This window comes from Scyliorhinus torazame, chromosome 12, assembly GCF_047496885.1.
Source record: "Scyliorhinus torazame isolate Kashiwa2021f chromosome 12, sScyTor2.1, whole genome shotgun sequence".
In the NCBI taxonomy this organism is placed as follows: Eukaryota; Metazoa; Chordata; class Chondrichthyes; order Carcharhiniformes; family Scyliorhinidae; genus Scyliorhinus; species Scyliorhinus torazame.
The window spans coordinates 223,522,898-223,540,809 of NC_092718.1; the positions used below are offsets into that span (position 1 = coordinate 223,522,898).

At 47.6% G+C, this 17,912-nt stretch overlaps 1 protein-coding gene across 1 annotated transcript in view; it reads left to right on the forward strand.

Moving 5' to 3' along the window:
* spag5 (sperm associated antigen 5) overlaps positions 1 to 4,835 on the forward strand; it is a 73,014-nt gene extending 68,179 nt beyond the window's left edge. The window contains exons 19-21 of the mRNA XM_072470003.1: positions 174 to 248; positions 1,051 to 1,131; positions 3,668 to 4,835. Of these exons, the coding sequence (XP_072326104.1) occupies positions 174 to 248; positions 1,051 to 1,131; positions 3,668 to 3,754 (243 nt within the window). The 3' untranslated portion in view covers positions 3,755 to 4,835. The remainder of the gene's footprint in view (positions 1 to 173; positions 249 to 1,050; positions 1,132 to 3,667) is intronic.
* The last annotated feature ends 13,077 nt before the right edge of the window (positions 4,836 to 17,912 follow it).

A 17,912-nucleotide genomic window follows, 5' to 3' on the forward strand; every position in this document is an offset into this window, starting at 1 on the left:
AACTATGCCTGCAGTTTCTTTGTACTGGACAAAGCTCTGGGGTGGGATCTTCTGAGTACTTGCCATTAACCTCCAAAATTAAATTTGCCAGCCGTTGCCACTCCTCCCTGCCCCCATGTAAGATTATCTCACCTAAGTGGGTGATGTTAATAGATTTATTTCTATATCTTGAGGTGAAAAAACTACGAGAGGCTTACATACAGAAGGAGAATGACATCCAGGACCTGAAGGTGAAAACGTACAGTCACGTGAGTAACCTCTTTCTGAATTATGTGTCTGGCCAGTGTACCTTCCGCCTGTCTGTTTATGAATTCTCCTTTCTGGCTCTCATTCTTCTCTTCAGCCTTTTACTCGTTGGTTTTGGTGCTCTCCCTTACATCTGTTTATCCATCTCTATGGTCAGTGGAGCTCGGTCTTTGTCTTAAATAGCGAAACATAAAAAAATAGGAGCAGGAGTAGGCCATTCGGCCCTTTGAACTTGCTCCACTATTCATTATAGTCATGGCTGATTGTCCAACTCAGTGACCTGTTCCCGCTCTCTCTCTCTCTCTCTCTCTCTCTCTCTCTTCTCTCTCCCCCCCCCCCCCCCCCGCAACATATCCTTTAGCCCCAAGTGCTATATCTAACTGCTTCTTGAAAACATGCAATGATTGACCTCAACTGCTTTCTGTGGTGATGAATTCCACAGGCCGACCACTCTCTGGGTGAAGAGATTTCTCCTCCTCTGTGTCCAAAATTTCTTAACCCCGTATCCTTAGACTGTGGCCCCTGGTTCTGTGCACACACCCCCCCCCCCCCCCCCCCACCATCGAGAACATCCTTCCTGCATCTACCTGGTCTCGTCCTGTTAGAATTTTATAGGTTTCTATGAGATCCCCCCCTCATTCTTCTGAACTCCAGCGAATACAATCCTAACCGACTCAATCTCTCCTCGTACGTCAGTCCTGCCATCTCTGGAATCAGTCTGGTAAACCTTCGCTGCGCTTGTCAGTATGGGACGGGTGGCTATGTGCGTTGTTAGTGACACCTCTCTTTTCTACACATTTCTAGAAAGCTATTCTGGAAGAAAATTATCAGAAAGCGGAGGCAGAGCTGACCAAACTCGACGACCTGATTGAGCATGTCAGAATAGTAAGTCATTATGAGGGTGGAGGGGAATGATGGTTATACTCGGTTTTGAAGTAGGTAAGTTGTTTGCTTTCAATTCATCAGTCCCAAAACTCGGTGAGGCAAAAACAGATCTCTGCTGTTTGATGGGAGCTATCTCCTGATGGAGGTATTCATGGTGGAGTTGGTGCAAACGTGTGGAGGTTCCAACTAACCCCGAGATAAAGGGGATTTTAAAAAAAAAAGTTATTTCTTTTGTCTAGGTGTACAGGTCCACAGGTCACTGAAAGGGGCAACACAGGGGGAGAAGGTAGTCAAGAAGGCATACGGCATGCTTGCCTTCATTGGCCGGGGCATTGAGTATAAGAATTGGCAAGTCATGTTGCAGCTGTATAGAACCTTAGTTAGGCCACACTTGGAGTAGAGTGTTCAATTCTGGTCGCCACACTACCAGAAGGATGTGGAGGCTTTAGAGAGGGTGCAGAAGAGATTTACCAGAATGTTGCCTGGTATGGAGGGCATTAGCTATGAGGAGCGGTTGAATAAACTCTGTTTGTTCTCACTGGAACGAAGGAGGTTGAGGGGCGACCTGATAGAGGTCTACAAAATTATGAGGGGCATAGACAGAGTGGATAGTCAGAGGCTTTTCCCCAGGGTAGAGGGGTCAATTACTAGGGGGCATAGGTTTAAGATGAGAGGGGCAAGGTTTAGAGTAGATGTACGAGGCAAGTTTTTTACGCAGAGGGTAGTGGGTGCCTGGAACTCGCTACCGGAGGAGGTGGTGGAAGCAGGAACGATAGTGACATTTCAGGGGCATCTTGACAAATACATGAATAGGATGGGAATAGAGGGATATGGACCCAGGAAGTGTAGAAGATTGTAGTTTAGTCGGGCAGCATGGTCGGCACGGGCTTGGAGGGCCGAAGGGCCTGTTCCTGTGCTGTACATTTCTTTGTTCTTATTAATTTACAGGATTTGAATGTCGCTGGTTAGGCCAGCATTTGTTGCCCATCACTAGTTGCCCTTCAGAAGGTGGTGGTCAGTTGCCTTTTTGAACCGCTGCAGTCCTTGAGGTATAGGTACACCCACAGTGCTGTTAGGGAGGGAGTTGCAGGGTTTTGACCCAGCGACAGTGAAGGAACGGCCGATTATATTCCCAAATCAGGGTGGTGAGTGACTTGGAGGGGAACCTCCAGGTGGTGATGTTCCTAGGTATCTGCTGCTCTTGTCCTTCTATATGACAGTGGTCATGGGTTTAGAAGGTCCTACTAAGGAACCTTGGTGAGTTCCTGCAGGGCATCTTGTAGATGGTACACACGGCTGCCACTGTTCGTTGGTGGTGGAGGGTTTGAATGTTTGTGGATGGAGGAAGCAGTCAAGCGGGGCTGCTTTGTCCTGGATGGTGTCGAGCTTCTTGTGTTGTTGGAGCTGCACTCATCCCGGCAAGTAGAGAGTTAGTTTATACAGTTCCTGCTGTAGGGATGGTCCTACGTTCTTCACAACCACTGAGATTACTTTTAGAATGTGGTCACTATTTCAGACCAGTGTAGCAGCCATTCTCACACAGCAAGGTTCCATGAAAAACAATTGAGGCAAGTGGTCAGTTAATCTGATACTTGTTGAGTGTGGGGAGGAGTCTGGGATCTTGCAACCAATCTTCCTACAATTTGTAGAAAATTAGTTAACTTAAAACATTGCTTTTGAGGGCAGCACGGTGGCGCAGTGGTTAACACTTCTGCCTCACGGTGCTGAGGACCTGGTCACTGTCCGTGTGCAGTTTGCACATTCTCCCCGTGTCTGCGTGGGTTTTGCCCCCACAACTCAAAGAAGCGCAGGGTAGGTGGGTTGGGCACGCTAAATTGTCCCTTAATTGGAAAAATATAATTGTGTCCTCTAAATTTATACAAAAAACATTGCTTTTGTACAAACTAAGAAAAAAATGCCACCTGCCCAATAAGTCCTTGATCGCTACCCTTACTAAACATTGAGAGATGGGTGTTAGCGTGACTGCACAGAAGAAGGCAGTCTTGAGGAGCTGGAGGGTCTATTCCTGCACCTTTTTCTCCTGTAACACCGAGAAAGTGCAGTCAGCTCTGGTGTGTTGCTTGTATGTGTGAACGTGACTGGGGTCGGGGAGGGGGTCTGAAACCCTCTTGTCCTGTTGGAATTTGTTGACCTAATAATGAGACATTTGCAAGTTATATAAAGCATGGTGGGTCATGAGGATTCCGGGGGAATTGGGAGTTCCCAGGATAATGACTGGATTGCCTACTTTACAGAGAGAAAGACTGAAATTAGAATTCAATTAATGTGGTAACTTCTGCTTTCAGACAGTCTTTACGATTCCCGTCCCAATGGAGTTGAAGGTCAATCCCTTCCAGCACAAAAATAAAAAAGACACTGAAAATATTTTCTTGTCCATATGTTACGCCTGAAATTCAAAGTGTTCGTTTATTTTCAGATGCTGGTTGACCTAGCATGTATCTCCAGCATTTGGTCTGCTTTCTTTTGCCTTTCCACATTTTTATGGATTTTACTGACTTTACTTGTTGTATTTCAGGTTCTCTTGTCGGTGCCCAACATTGTCGCAAACTCTGTTGAGCTGAGGGAGCTCCTGCTCGAACTTGGGGAAGATGTGGAAGAGTAGAGCATGTATCTCAGCTGCTGTTTCACTTTCACTGGGGTGTGAATCACTGGGCAAGTGAGAGGCGGGGAGAGGAATGAACAGTTGGCAGCAGGAGTGAAATGTAGGGCAAAATGGCTTCCCATGAAATTTTAAAACACTGCCTTTAACTCGGCAGTTTAAATGGCAGTGAATCTATCTGATACTCCAGTGTTATCCGGTCTTGAAAATCAGAATGTCTATGGGTCTCCGTTGTATATTGCTGAAGTTTTCTGTCTTGTACTCATCAGGACAATCAAGAGAATACCAAATTTCAAATGATCACAATTGACACCAAAGAAGAAAAGTGGGTGCTTTGGGAGAGTTGGCAAGTCAGCTCTGGCTGAGGCATTGCCATGCCGAAAGCGGCGAGGGACTACGGGCTCCCCACGCTCCTGGGGTATTGAGTAAAGGTGTAATGCTTGAATATATTCCTTTTTTCAGAGAATGGGTCCCTGCGTTTGAATGTATGTTGTTCCTAGCCAGCGTAAATGAGCCACGTTATGAGCTCAATGCTTGCCAAAAGTGACATGCATTCAAATGCAGGGGCTCATTCTCTGCACACACAAGGAATATGTTCACGCCCAGAACCATGGGGAACCTTTTAGTCCTCCGTTTCTTTGGCTGAGAATCAGAGTTCACTTGCCAACTAATCAGCACCCTTTTCTCCTGTAGTATAAATTGTCGTGATCGTCCTTTAACATTTGGCACCCAGTGTTTTGTTCTGATGAATACAATTCAAGGCTTGGGCAGCATGTCTGTTTCTTCAGCAATACCCGTGTTCAAATTCTGTCCTCCCAAGTGACATTGTATCCTCCTAACCCAGTTCATGCTTTGCTGAGTCTCCAAAACACCTGTACACTGTAAATGACGTGCAAAGTATTATTTATAAATAACAGTTGTTCCTCCTGGTTAATGTTTGTGATTATCGAATTACAGTTTATATTTCTGGCTGTTGTGCTACAGTTCATCTGCTCGCATCACTGGCTCAGACCAGCTGTTTCTTTTTTCTCTTGTTGGGAAAGAATTCTGTTTTTCAGCATAAAATAAAACTCCTGAACAAAAATCCACGAGATTGCTGTTATTTATTGGGATCACTGACAATTGAGGGCCACGCCATGCAGCATCACTGTGCACTGTGGGACCAAAATACCTTTTATTCGTGTATTTTAATTTTTAAGGGTTAATCTCTTTCTAAAGTAAGTTTTTTTTAAAATTTAGAGTACCCAATTATTTTTTTCCAATTAAGGGGCAATTTAGCGTGGCCAATCCACCCACCCTGCACATCTTTGGGTTGTGGGGGCGAAACCCACATAGACACGGGGAGAATGTGCAAACTCCATACGGACAGTGACCCAGAGCCGGGATCGAACCTGGGACCTCGGCGCCGTGAGGCAGCAGGGCTAACCCACTGCGCCACCGTGCTGCCCAAGTTAACTATAACCGTAACTTGTATTTTCTTTCCGTGTTGGTGGTAAAAGAGCTGCTGGTTTGTAGTTGTGCAGTAGTTTGGGTGGCTGGTTAGAACCAGTAATTACTGTCAGCAGGAGCTGGCTCTGCTGCTCAGAATTATGCGAGTATAAATACAGGAGGCTTTTGGTAATGTGCCGAATCCAGTTCGACGGCATACTTCTAGTACAGAATACTAAACTCTGGAAATTCAATGCTGTTTTAGTATTTCTATCCCCCCCCCCCAAAAAAAAATGAGTAGTTTGAAAGCAAGCAGGAGACCAGAGAGCAGAGATTTAGAGTTGTTTAAACAATTAATGTACTAATTAGATTCTAAAAGAGAGAATAGATTTTTTTTTTAGGTCATGTGGCTAGCTGAGACCTGTTGCTTGCAATTCCTGTGTCACGTAAGACCACTGCATACATCTGTGGGACCATGTGCATAGGACAAAAGGTTCCCAGCTGGGGTACCGTGAAGGCTCCATGTGTGTGCCGCAAAATAAGATTCAAAATGATTAAACGTTAATGTAAATGCACAAAATCTAATCTTCGTTTTCAGCTCAGGTTGGCACCTTCAACTCCCAATGAACCTCGGGCCTTCCATACACGCGCTGGCGCGGAATGGAGCGCAAGTGTGCTGTTCGGATTTTTACATTGGTCAGGTGCATTGGTCAAACCGATGTTATAAAAGCAAATCAGAACTGCACATGTGTGGTCCTTTCTTGGTTAGGATTATCTTTTTAAAAAAATATTTTATTGAAAATTTTTGGTCAACCATCACAGTACATTGTGTATCCTTTACACAGTAATATAACAGTATAAGTAACAATGACCTGTTTTATAAACAAAGAATAAATAATATATAACAAAAACTAAATGGCAACTGCCGTGTCTCAGATAAACACTCTCCAAAAATATGATTTAACAGTCCAATATACAATTATTTATAGCAACGACCTATACATATTATACATATATATTAACAACCCTGAGAGTCCTTCTGGTTCCTCTTTCCCCCCCCCCCCCCCCCCCCCGGGCTGCTGCTGCTGCCGCCTTCTTTTCCATTCCCTCTATCTTTCTGTGAGGTATTCGACGAACGGTTGCCACCGCCTGGTGAACCCTTGAGCTGATCCCCTTAGGACGAACTTAATCCGTTCCAGCTTTATAAACCCTGCCATGTCATTTATCCAGGTCTCCACCCCCGGGGGCTTGGCTTCCTTCCACATCAACAGTATCCTGCGCCGGGCTACTAGGGACGCAAAGGCCAAAACATCGGCCTCTCTCGCCTCCTGCACTCCCGGCTCTGGTTAGGATTATCAACATAAAACATTCCAAACCGCGCTTGTGCAGCCCTTTCCCAGCTGACGTGTGCACAGGCGATCCCAGGTTCTTTGGGAATTGGAGATGCCGATCATGGAAGACAAACTCTCCATTCACCTGCGGTAAAAGGCAACAAGGGCTCACAAACCTGGGAGAAGCAAGGGAGTCAGGGAAATTGAATCAAAAACAAGAGAGAAGACATCAAATGTTGTCCCCTTGTTCATGAAGGGGAGTAGAGCCAACCCCGGTAACTATAGACCAGTGAGCCTTACTTCTGTTGTGGGCAAAATCTTGGAAAGGTTTATAAGAGATAGGATGTATAATCATTTGGAAAGGAATAATTTGATTAGAGATAGTCAACATGGTTTTGTGAAGGGTAGGTCGTGCCTCACAAACCTTATTGAGTTCTTTGAGAAGGTGACCAAACAGGTGGATGAGGGTAAAGCAGTTGATGTGGTGTATATGGATTTCAGGAAAGCGTTTGATAAGGTTCCCCACGGTAGGCTACTGCAGAAAATACGGAGGCATGGGATTCAGGGAGATTTAGCAGTTTGGATCAGAAAGAAGACAAAGGGTGGTGGTTGATGGGAAATGTTCAGACTGGAGTCAAGTTACTAGTGGTGTACCACAAGGATCTGTTTTGGGGCCACTGCTGTTTGTCATTTTTATAAATGACCTGGAGGAGGGCATAGAAGGATGGGTGAGTAAATTTGCAGATGACACTAAAGTCGGTGGAGTTGTGGACAGTGCGGAAGGATGTTACAAGTTACAGAGGGACATAGATAAGCTGCAGCGCTGGGCTGAGGTGTGGCAAATGGAGTTTAATGCAGAAAAGTGTGAGGTGATTCAGTTTGGAAGGAATAACAGGAAGACAGAGTACTGGGCTAATGGTAAGATTCTTGGCAGTGTGGATGAGCAGAGAGATCTCGGTGTCCATGTACATAGATCCCTGAAAGTTGCCACTCGGGTTGAGAGGGTTGTTAAGAAGGCGTACGGGGTATTAGCTTTTATTGGTAGGGGGATTGATTTTCGGAGCCATGAGGTCATGTTGCAGCTGTACAAAACTGGTGCGGCCGCATTTGGAGTATTGCGTTCAATTCTGGTCGCCGCATTATAGGAAGGATGTGGAAGCATTGGAAAGGGTGCAGAGATTTACCAGAATGTTGCCTGGTATGGAGGGAAGATCTTATGAGGAAAGGCTGAGGGATTTGAGGCTATTTTCGTTAGAGAGAAGAAGGTTAAGAGGTGACTTAATTGAGGCATACAAGATGATCAGAGGATTGGATAGGGTGGACAGTGAGAGCATTTTTCCTCGGATGGTGATGTCTGGCACGAGGGGACATAGCTTTAAATTGAGGGGAGATAGATATAGGACATATGTCAGAGGTAGGTTCTTTAATCAGAGAGTAGTAAGGGCGTGGAATGCCCTGCCGGCAACAGTAGCAAACTCGCCAGCACTAAGGGCATTCAAATGGTCATTGGATAGACATATGGACGATAAGGGAATAGTGTAGATGGGCTTTAGAGTGGTTTCACAGGTCGGCGCAACATCGAGGGCTGAAGGGCCTGTATTCCGCTGTAATGTTCTATGAAGAACTAGGTAACCAATCAAGTTATACAGCATTCCTTGTAAACCTCTAATGAAAATTGTATTAACTGGTGGTTTGATATGTTTTCAGGAAGTTTTAGAAATAAAAGGCTTTTGCAAGAGGACACAGTTGGAGAAAATAGTTGTATGAAGGTATACCATGGCGTTAAAAAGGTTTGTAAACACTGGTCTAGAAAATGTATTACGATTCCAGACCAGACCCCAACAGTTTCTATGATACTGGACCGAAAGTCCAATATTTTCGTTTATTTTTGAGACTGAAAACAATGCTTTGCTCCAGGAGTGATTGCATGAAAAAATAGGGCTTTGGTATGTCTAAAACAAAACTTTATTATAAATATAATATTAAACTTTTAATTTCACACCCAAAAAAGAACAGCTTACAATTACCCCTTAAATACAAGTATACAATTTCTCATTAAACAAGAAATGAAACATGCAGCTCTCAATCTAAAATTTAGCAGGGCATTGAGTAATACTTATGGACAGAACAGATTCTGGCTCTGGTTAGAACCCCTTCAGCCTGGGCGGCACGGTGGCATTGCTGCCTACGGTCCTGAGGACCCCGGTTCGATCCCGGCTCTGGGTCACTGTCCGTGTGGAGTTTGCACATTCTCCCCGTGTCTGCATGGGTTTCACCCCACAACCCAAAGGTGTGCAGGTTAGGTGGATTGGCTATGCTAAGTTTCCCCTTAATTGAAAAAAAAAAATAATTGGGTACCAACCTCTTCAGGCTCTGGCTGAATATCTTCAAATAGCTGCTTCAACTGGGTTGTTTTTTAATTTAGAGTACCCAATTATTTTCTTTTCCCAATTAAGGGGCAATTTAGCGTGGCCAGTCCACCTAACCTGCACATCTTTGGGTTGTGGGGATGAAACCCACGCAGGCATGGGGAGAATGTGCAAACTCCACACGGACAGTGACCCAGGGCCGGGATCCGAACACTCGGTTGTTTCAGCTTCCTTGTCTTCGGTCAAGACCGCTCTGCTCTTAAAATATTATTACTCTTGTTTTTAAGCACCTAGGAAAGAGCTGTGGACCCCAGAGTCCGGCACATCAGCACTCAGTTCCTCTCTCAAAGCTTCTCCAAACTCCCTGCCTTTCTGAGCTCCACCCAGCAATGACCTCCTCTCCCCAAACTGAAAACAACACATTCTCTCTGCAGGCTGCAAAAGCCCATTAACTCCCCAGGCAAACCGCTATCCATCAGCCCAGACTGAGACTCCTTTGTCAATTTCACCTGCTGTTTCCTGGAAGCAAAACAAGACCTTTTTTTAAACAAACACATTCTAACCCCTGATTTTAATGTATTATCCAATTTTCCTAAAATCATCCAATCGTCACTGTCTCCACTGGTGGTTAGGGTTGAGAGTTTGCGAGGCAGCCAAAGTCACATTGAATATTGGAATTTTCTTGGATTATACATTCCAGTCATTCTGCCCCCCACGGGCATTCTGACTCCCACAGGCAGAGTTCAGTATACCGGGATAGTAGATACATGACCATTCGGTGAAGACTGATGTTTAGGAACCTTTGGGCTGTGATCCAGTATTAAAAACAGCTGGAAGTAGGCGGCACGGAGGTGCAGTGGTTAGCACTGCTGTCTCACGGCGCTGAGGTCCCGGGTTCAATCCCGGCTCTGGGTCACTGTCCGTGCGGAGTTTGCACATCCTCCCCGTGTCTGCGTGGGTTTCGCCCCCACAACCCAAAGATGTGCAGGGTAGGTGGATTGGCCACGCTAAATTGCCCCTTCATTGGAAAAAATGAATTGGGTACTCTAAATTTATAAAAAAGTGTGTCCACATCTTGGAATGCAGTCCAAAGCGGAACACTGGGCAAGGGACTGCATAACGGGAAAGCGAGGGTTAGAAATGCAGCTAGTTCAGGATGTTCCACAATGAGGGGGACAATCCAATAACTCCTCATTAATATGCATGCTGTGATTTTCCCTGGAGCCAGGGGAAACATAGAAAATAGCAGCAAGAGGAGCCTTTCCAGTCTGCCCCATTATTCATTCAGTATGATCATGGCTGATCATCCAACTCCATAGCCAATCCCGCTTTCCCCCCCCCATATCCTTTCCCCCCCTTCGCCCCATGTGCTATATCTAACTGCTTGGAAACATAAAATGTTTTGGCCTCAACTGCAAATTGCAGAGGCTCACCACTCACCGGGTGAAGTCGATTCTCCTCTCAATTCTAAATGGGTTGATCCCAAATCCTCTGGCTGTGACCTCCGGTTCTGGACACCTCCACCATCGGGAAAATCCTTCATCTACTCTGTCTAGTCCTGTTTTCTGCTGCCTCACGGCGCTGAGGACCCAGGTTCGATCCTGGGTCCATGTGGAGTTTGTACCTTCTACCTGTGTCTGTGTGGGCCTCACCTCCACAACCCAAAGATGTGCACGCTAAATTGCCCCTTAATTCAAAAAATAATAATTTTATAGGTTTCTAGGAGATCCCCTTCCCCCTCCCCCCAACCTCAATTCTTCTGAACTCCAGCAACTACAATCCTAACCGACTCAATCTCTCTTCATATACCAGTCCCGTCATCCCAGGAATCAGTCTGGTAAACCTTCACTACACTGCCTCGAGATCAAGAACATCCCTCTTCAGAAAAGGAGACCAGAACTGCACACACTATTCCAGGTGTGGCCTCACCAAGACCCTGTATAATTGCAGCAACAATAACTGCACACACTATTCCAGGTGTGGCCTCACCAAGACCCTGTATAATTGCAGCAACACATCCCTGCTCCTGTACTCGAATCCTCTCGCAATGAAGGCCGACATACCATTTGCCTTCTTTACCGCCTGCTGCACCTGCGCACTTACCTTCAGTGACTGGTGTACGAGGACACCCAGGTCTCGGTGCACATTCCCCTCTCCTAATTTATGGCCATTCAGATAATAGTCTGACTTCTCGTTATCGCTACCAAAGTGGATAACCTCACATTTATCCAAATTATACTGCACCTGCCAATCATTCACCCACCCACTCAACTTGTCCAAATCACACTGCAGGATCTCTGCATCCTCCTCACAGCTCACCCTCCCACCCAGCTTTGAGATATCTATGATACTATAGAGAGGATGCAGAATATTCTGACAAGGGAAAGACTCACCCAGGAGTTGTAATCGCTGATGTGAATGTCATCAAACTTCAATTTCTAAACCAGTGTTTGCTTTCAGCCACTCATTGAGGATGCTTTCTGACAAATCTGAAAACTAGCAACTGCAATCCAAACTATAATTATGCCATGTGCTGTCTCATATTACAACTGTTCCTTTTCAAGTAATTAGGTAGTTAAATAAGTTTTACGGCTCATGAGGCAAGGTGTTAATCTACCTTGGGAAACGGCTCCCTTGGGCGGCGCAGTGGTTAGCACTGCTGTGTCACAGCACTGCGGACCCGGGTTTGAATGAGGAGTTTGCACATTCTCCCCGTGTCTGCGGGGTCTCACCCCCACAACCCAAAGATGTGCCGGGTAGGTGGATTGACCACGCTAAATTGCCCCTTAATTGGGAAAGCACAGAGAATTGTGCACGTTAAATTTAAAAAATGAAAAAGGCTCCCTTAAGGGTTCCATATTCTGAGAGAACCGTGTCATTGACATCACTGTCAATCTACATAATCAACATTTCAAATGAGTTGTAGCCACCAAAGGAACTTTGACTTAATTGGTTTCTGAACAGAGGCATTCTCTAATTTCCCAGACATATCGCCACCCGAGTCCTCTATTTTAAAGATTTCTGCCAAAGGACATGTCCTATTTAATTGAAACTATTTTTAAAACTATCAAATGAAAACAGACATTTTTCTCTTTCACACTCCTAACCTTCCACAGTATCTCATCCTCCTGTGCCCCCTCTCGTCCTCCTGCGCTCTCTCATCCTCCTGTGCTCTCTCTCTCTCTCTCTCTCTCTCTCGCTCTCTCTCTCGCTCTCTCTCGTCCTCCTGTGCCCCCTCTCTCGTCCTCCTGTGCCCCCTCTCTCGTCCTCCTGTGCCCCCTCTCGTCCTCCTGTGCCCCCTCTCTCGTCCTCCTGTGCCCCCTCTCGTCCTCCTGTGCCCCCTCTCTCGTCCTCCTGTGCCCCCCTCTCGTCCTCCTGTGCCCTCTCTCTCGTCCTCCTGTGCCCTCTCTCTCGTCCTCCTGTGCCCTCTCTCGTACCCCTGTGTGTTCTCTCTCTCTCCTACTCCTGTGCTCTCTCTCTCCTACTCCTGTGCTCTCTCTCTCCTACTCCTGTGCTCTCTCTCTCCTACTCCTGTGCTCTCTCTCGTCCTCCTGTGCCCCCTCTCTCGTCCTCCTGTGCCCTCTCGTCCTCCTGTGCCCTCTCTCGTACCCCTCTGCTCTCATACTCCTGTGCGTTCTCTCTCTCTCCTACTCCTGTGCGCTCTCTCTCTCCTACTCTTGTGCGCTCACGCTCTCTCTCTCCTACTCTTGTGCGCTCTCTCTCTCTCTCTCTCTCTCCTACTCCTGTGCGCTCTCTCTCTCTCTCCTACTCCTGTGCCCTCGTCCTCCTGTGCCCTCTCTCGTCCTCCTGCGCGCTCTCATCCTCCTGTGCTCTCTCTCTCTCTCTCTCTCTCTCTCTCCGACTCCTGTGCTCTCTCTCCGACTCCTGTGCTCTCTCTCCGACTCCTGTGCTCTCTCTCCTACTCCTGTGCTCTCTCTCGTCCTCCTGTGCCCCCTCTCTCGTCCTCCTGTGCCCTCTCTCTCATCCTCCTGTGCCCTCTCACTCGTCCTGTGCCCTCTCTCTTGTACTCCTGTGCGTTCTCTCTCTCTCTCTCTCTCTCTCTCTCTCCTACTCCTGTGCTCTCTCTCCTACTCCTGTGCGCTCTCTCTCTCTCCTACTCCTGTGCGCTCTCTCTCTCTCCTACTCCTGTGCGCTCTCTCTCTCTCCTACTCTTGTGCGCTCTCTCTCTCTCTCTTACTCCTGTGCTCTCTCTCTCTCTCTCTCTCTCTCTCTCCTACTCCTGTGCTCTCTCTCTCTCTCTCTCTCCTATTCCTGTGCGCTCACGCTCGCTCTCTCTCTCTCCTACTCCTGTGCCCTCTCTCTCGTCCTCCTGTGCTGTCCTGTTTTTTTTTAAACCTAGTTTGCTTTGTTAACTAACTATATTTCAATTGTCATCTCTCCTTACTGTATTATGGGTTTCCCAGAAATATGAACGAAAGAAAGCCTTTCATTTGTATCACATCTTTGAAGACCTCCGGATGACCCAAAGCACTTCACAGCCAAGGAAATACTTTTGCATTTTAGTTTCTGTTGTAGAGGAGCAGACTGCCAAAATGCAGAGCAGGATACCACAATCCTAATCATGACCAGATAATGTGTGTCTTTAATTTTGTTGTTTGAGAGATAAATATACAGCCTGAGGGGGCAAGACCTTGATTTAATTTCTCATCTTGAAAGATGGCACTTCTGACACTGTGGCACACTCTCAGTTCCACATTGGAATGTCAGCCTGGATCGTGCTCAAGTCTTGGTCGGAACTTAAACCCAGTGTCCATTGATTCTTTTTTTTTGCAATTAAGAAGCAATTTAGCGTGGCCAATCCACCTAACCTGCACATCTTTGGGTTGTGAGGGTGAGACCCACACAGACATGTGGAGAATGTGCAAACTCCACACAGACAGTGACCCGGGGCCGGGATTAAACCCGGGTCCTCAGCGCCGTGAGGCAGCAGTGCTAATCACTGAGCCACCGTGCTGCCCTAACCCACAACTTTCTAACTCGAGTGCTACCCATTGATTCATAGCTAACACTACTGTTTAAATGAAGGTACTAATCTTTACTTAGTGTGAAAAGAAATATTATGCAGGAAGTATACCTTTCTCACCCTGCTTCTTCCCCGCTGTTACCAGACCCCTAAACGACCCTCTTATGGACTGACCTCATTAACACCACCCCTGTATGATTCACCCGATGCCAGTGTTTATGTAGTTACATTGTACATGTTGTGTTGCCCTATTATGTATTTTCTTTTCTTTCCTTTCCATGTACTTAATGATCTGTTGAGCTGCTCGCAGAAAAATACTTTTCACTGTATCTTGGTACACGTGACAATAAAAGGGGCTGGTTTAGCACAGGGCTAAATCGCTGGCTTTTAAAGCAGACCAAGGCAGGCCAGCAGCACAGTTCAATCCCCGTACCAGCCTCCCTGAACAGGCGCCGAAATGTGGCGACTAGGGGCTTTTCACAGTAACTTCATTTTAAGCCTTCTTGTGACAATAACCGATTTTCATTTTCACAAACCCAATCCAATACACCAGCAATAATTTTGAGAAGAAATGGAGACTCGAGTTGCTTCCCCCCCCCTGCTCACCTGGAAAGACATTTCTTTTTTACTACAGAATGTCAGTGAGTCAATGGGCAGCATGGTAGCACAGTGGTTAGCACAGTTACTTCACAGCTCCAGAGTCCCAGGTTCGATTCCCGGCTTGGGTCACTGTCTGTGCGGAGTCTGCACGTTCTCCCCGTGTCTGCGTGGGTTTCCTCCGGGTGCTCCAGTTTCCTCCCACAGTCCAAAGATGTGCGGGTTAGGTGGATTGGCCATGATAAATTGCCCTTAGTGTCCAAAAATAAAGTTGAGGTGGGGTTACTGGATTACAGGGATAGGGTGGAGGCGTGGGCTTAAGTAGAGTGCTCTTTCCAAGAGCTGGTGCAGACTCGATGGGCCGAATGGCCTGCACTGTAAATTCTATTCTATGAGTCTCATTTAAAAATGTGTCCTTTACTTTCCAATCACCTAGCACGTTGTCATTCAAGCATGTCATTCCTGCGTTGTTATTTGTCGCATCAATTTGGATTTTGTTTATTACCACGTGTACCGAGGTACAGTGAAAAGTGTTTTTCTGCGGGCAGCTCAAACAGATTATTAAGTACATGAAAAGAAAAGAAAATACATAATAGGGCAACACAAAAATGTAACTATATAGACACCGGCATCGGATGAAGCATACAGGGTGTAGTGTTAATGAGGTCAGTCCATAAGAGGGTCATTTAGGAGTCTGGTAACAGTGGGGAAGAAGCTGTTTTTGAGTCTGTTCTCAGACTTTTACCAATCTGTGTTAACTTGAAAAGCTCAATCAGAATTTCCACATAGGCTCCATCCACTTGCTTCACTGAATCTCTGCAGGTATACTTCACAACTTCATTCCTCTTGCTGGAAATAAACCTGCACCGTCTAATTTGGTTTAATCCACAACTCCATTTTAATGAATAATTTCAGTAATCGATTTGGAAAACATTGAGAGCAGCTGACAGCCCTCGGGCAGTGCATTGAACTGGAAGTTATAGAATAAGCTGGGGAAAATGTGAGTGGACAGAACAATGTCAGATTAACCAAAGTGCAAACGAGTGTAAAGTATTGAATGTGGGAAGGGAGAACACATGGAATCCAGGAATGGTGCAGAAATAGCAAAGCGAAAAGTTGAAAGAGACAGAGTCTTAGTGCCAACACTCCAACCAACACTCAGCAGCATCAACAAAGACAAACAGATTTAACAAACATTTCAAAGTGTCATTTTGGGTGCCATTGGCGGAGTGTTTCTTGTCGGTTGCATTGGTCAGATTGCGGCCCATATTTAACTGCACTTAGTGCCAGAAATGAGGCCCCACGAGCTTCTCGCCATTACTGGCTGCCTCGCCGTCTGGTTCGCCAGACTGGCGCCCTGCGTCTCACCGCTAACCAGGGCAGCTGCCTTTAAACGATCCCTCACCACTCACTTCCACTCACTCCCAGTCAACACACAGGAATGGCAGCTTTGGCGATGTCGACCTGGCCAGGCCTCAACGCCATTGATGTGAGACAGGACATCCTGTTCCCCTAAGAGTGTTGGAGGACCAGCAGCAGTGTCACCTGGGAGGCAGCGTCAGTGCGGGCAGCATGACCAAGGTGATCACTGTACAATTTCAGAAGACCAACAACTCCCACCGAGCTGGAAGGGCAACTTACCACCTCTCCTGGCATCGGTTCCACATGCCACCCCTCAACTTCCCAAACCCCCACATATACACACACACACAAATCACTGGGTGACGCCTCGCACCCTCCCCACATCCGATCGTTATGCTTGTTCTTCGGCACCCACCCAAGAGATCACCTCTGAGGAGAGCTCCGAGGAGACCACCATCGATATGTCACAGCTATGACCCCCACCTTCCACCAGCACAGAGACACACACCTCAACATTAGTGCACAGGCTTCTGGGGCACAATCTGGTGAGCACCACACAGTTACTAATGCACATCAGGTGGAGGCAGGAACATCCAAGGCTGACAGCAGTTGGAGGTCTGCTGGATCGCAGGACACAACTGAGTCCCAGTGGGATGCACATCCTCTGGACAAGGTTATCCCAGAGCCGAGGCAGATACTAGGACATGCCTGTGTGATTCAGGACTTCAGCGGGTACCCCTATACCCCAAGATTCAACCCATCATCTTGGAGTGGTCCTTGAAGACGCTGGGGATCTCCGGGTGTCCCAGGATGTAGCTGTCAAGCACGCTCCCTGGGAAGCGTGCACACACGTGCCTGATCCGGAGGTGGTGGTCGCACATGAGTTGAACATTCAGGGAGTGGAACCCCTTCGTATTCATGCCCTCCCTGATGCCCCGGTGTGTACAAGCAATATATGTGCCATCAATTTTCCCCTGGAGCTGCGGCATCCTGGCGATGGCAGCAAATCCTGCAGCCCGGGCATCTTGGTGGGCCTGGTCCAGCTCGAAGTTGATATAGTCTGCTGCCCAGGCATACAGGGCATCAGAGAGTTCACGGATGCACTTGTGGGCTGTAGCTTGGGAAATACCACGCACGTCCCTGTTTGAGCCCTGGAATGAACCAGTTGCATAAAGGTTCAGGGCAGCAGTTACCTTTACAGCCACTAGGAGTGGGTGTCCTCCTCCTCCACGGGGTGCCAAGTCTGCGAGGACGTGGGCACAGGTGTTGCACTGTCTCTGTGGAGACGGAGCCTCCTGCGGCACATGCTGCCTGTCATCTCCTCAAATGACCAACAACATCTATACATCTTGGGCCGTCGCTGGTGTCCCCCTCTGGGTTCCTCGTCGGTCTGATGGACGGCCAAGGCTTCAGGGTGAGGGCCTGGGCTGCCACCTTCCCCGCGTCTGGCCGCCTGGGCTGCCACCTTCTCCGGCGCCTGGGCTGCCACCTTCCCGGTGTCTGGCCGCCTGGGCTGCCACCTTCCCCAGTGTCTGGCCGCCTGGGCTGCCACCTTCCCCAGTGTCTGGCCGCCTGGGCTGCCACCTTCCCCAGTGTCTGGCCGCTTGGGCTGCCACCTTCTCTGGCGTCTGGCTGCCTGGGCTGTCACCAGCACCACTAGGGCAACCTCTGCGGGACCGACACCAACAGCCATATTGTTATATCTGTAAGGAATTGGAGAAGGCTGAATCAGTTAGGGCTTCCTCCCCGGGACCCTCAAATCCCCCAAGCCTCCCCCACCCTTGCGTGTTCTGCCTTCTCTCAGAGTGCCATCCAGCGAGACAGTTGTGCTGGAGAACCTCATTCCACACACTTAACCCCGGCCACAGCAGGAGCCCCTCGACCCCAGACCCCTGCCAGGAACATTAGTGAGACTGTGCCCAGGTGCCCTCCCCTGATCCACAGTCACCCTATAGTCGCGAGGATATCCCCAGTGCTGAAGCCCAGCTCCTGAGTGTTTGATTGTTGGCTGCTGCCTCTGTGGTGCTGAAACTTCTGGAGTTCAGGCAAATTGTTCAAGCTTCAAACTTTGATTGAAATGTGATGGAATA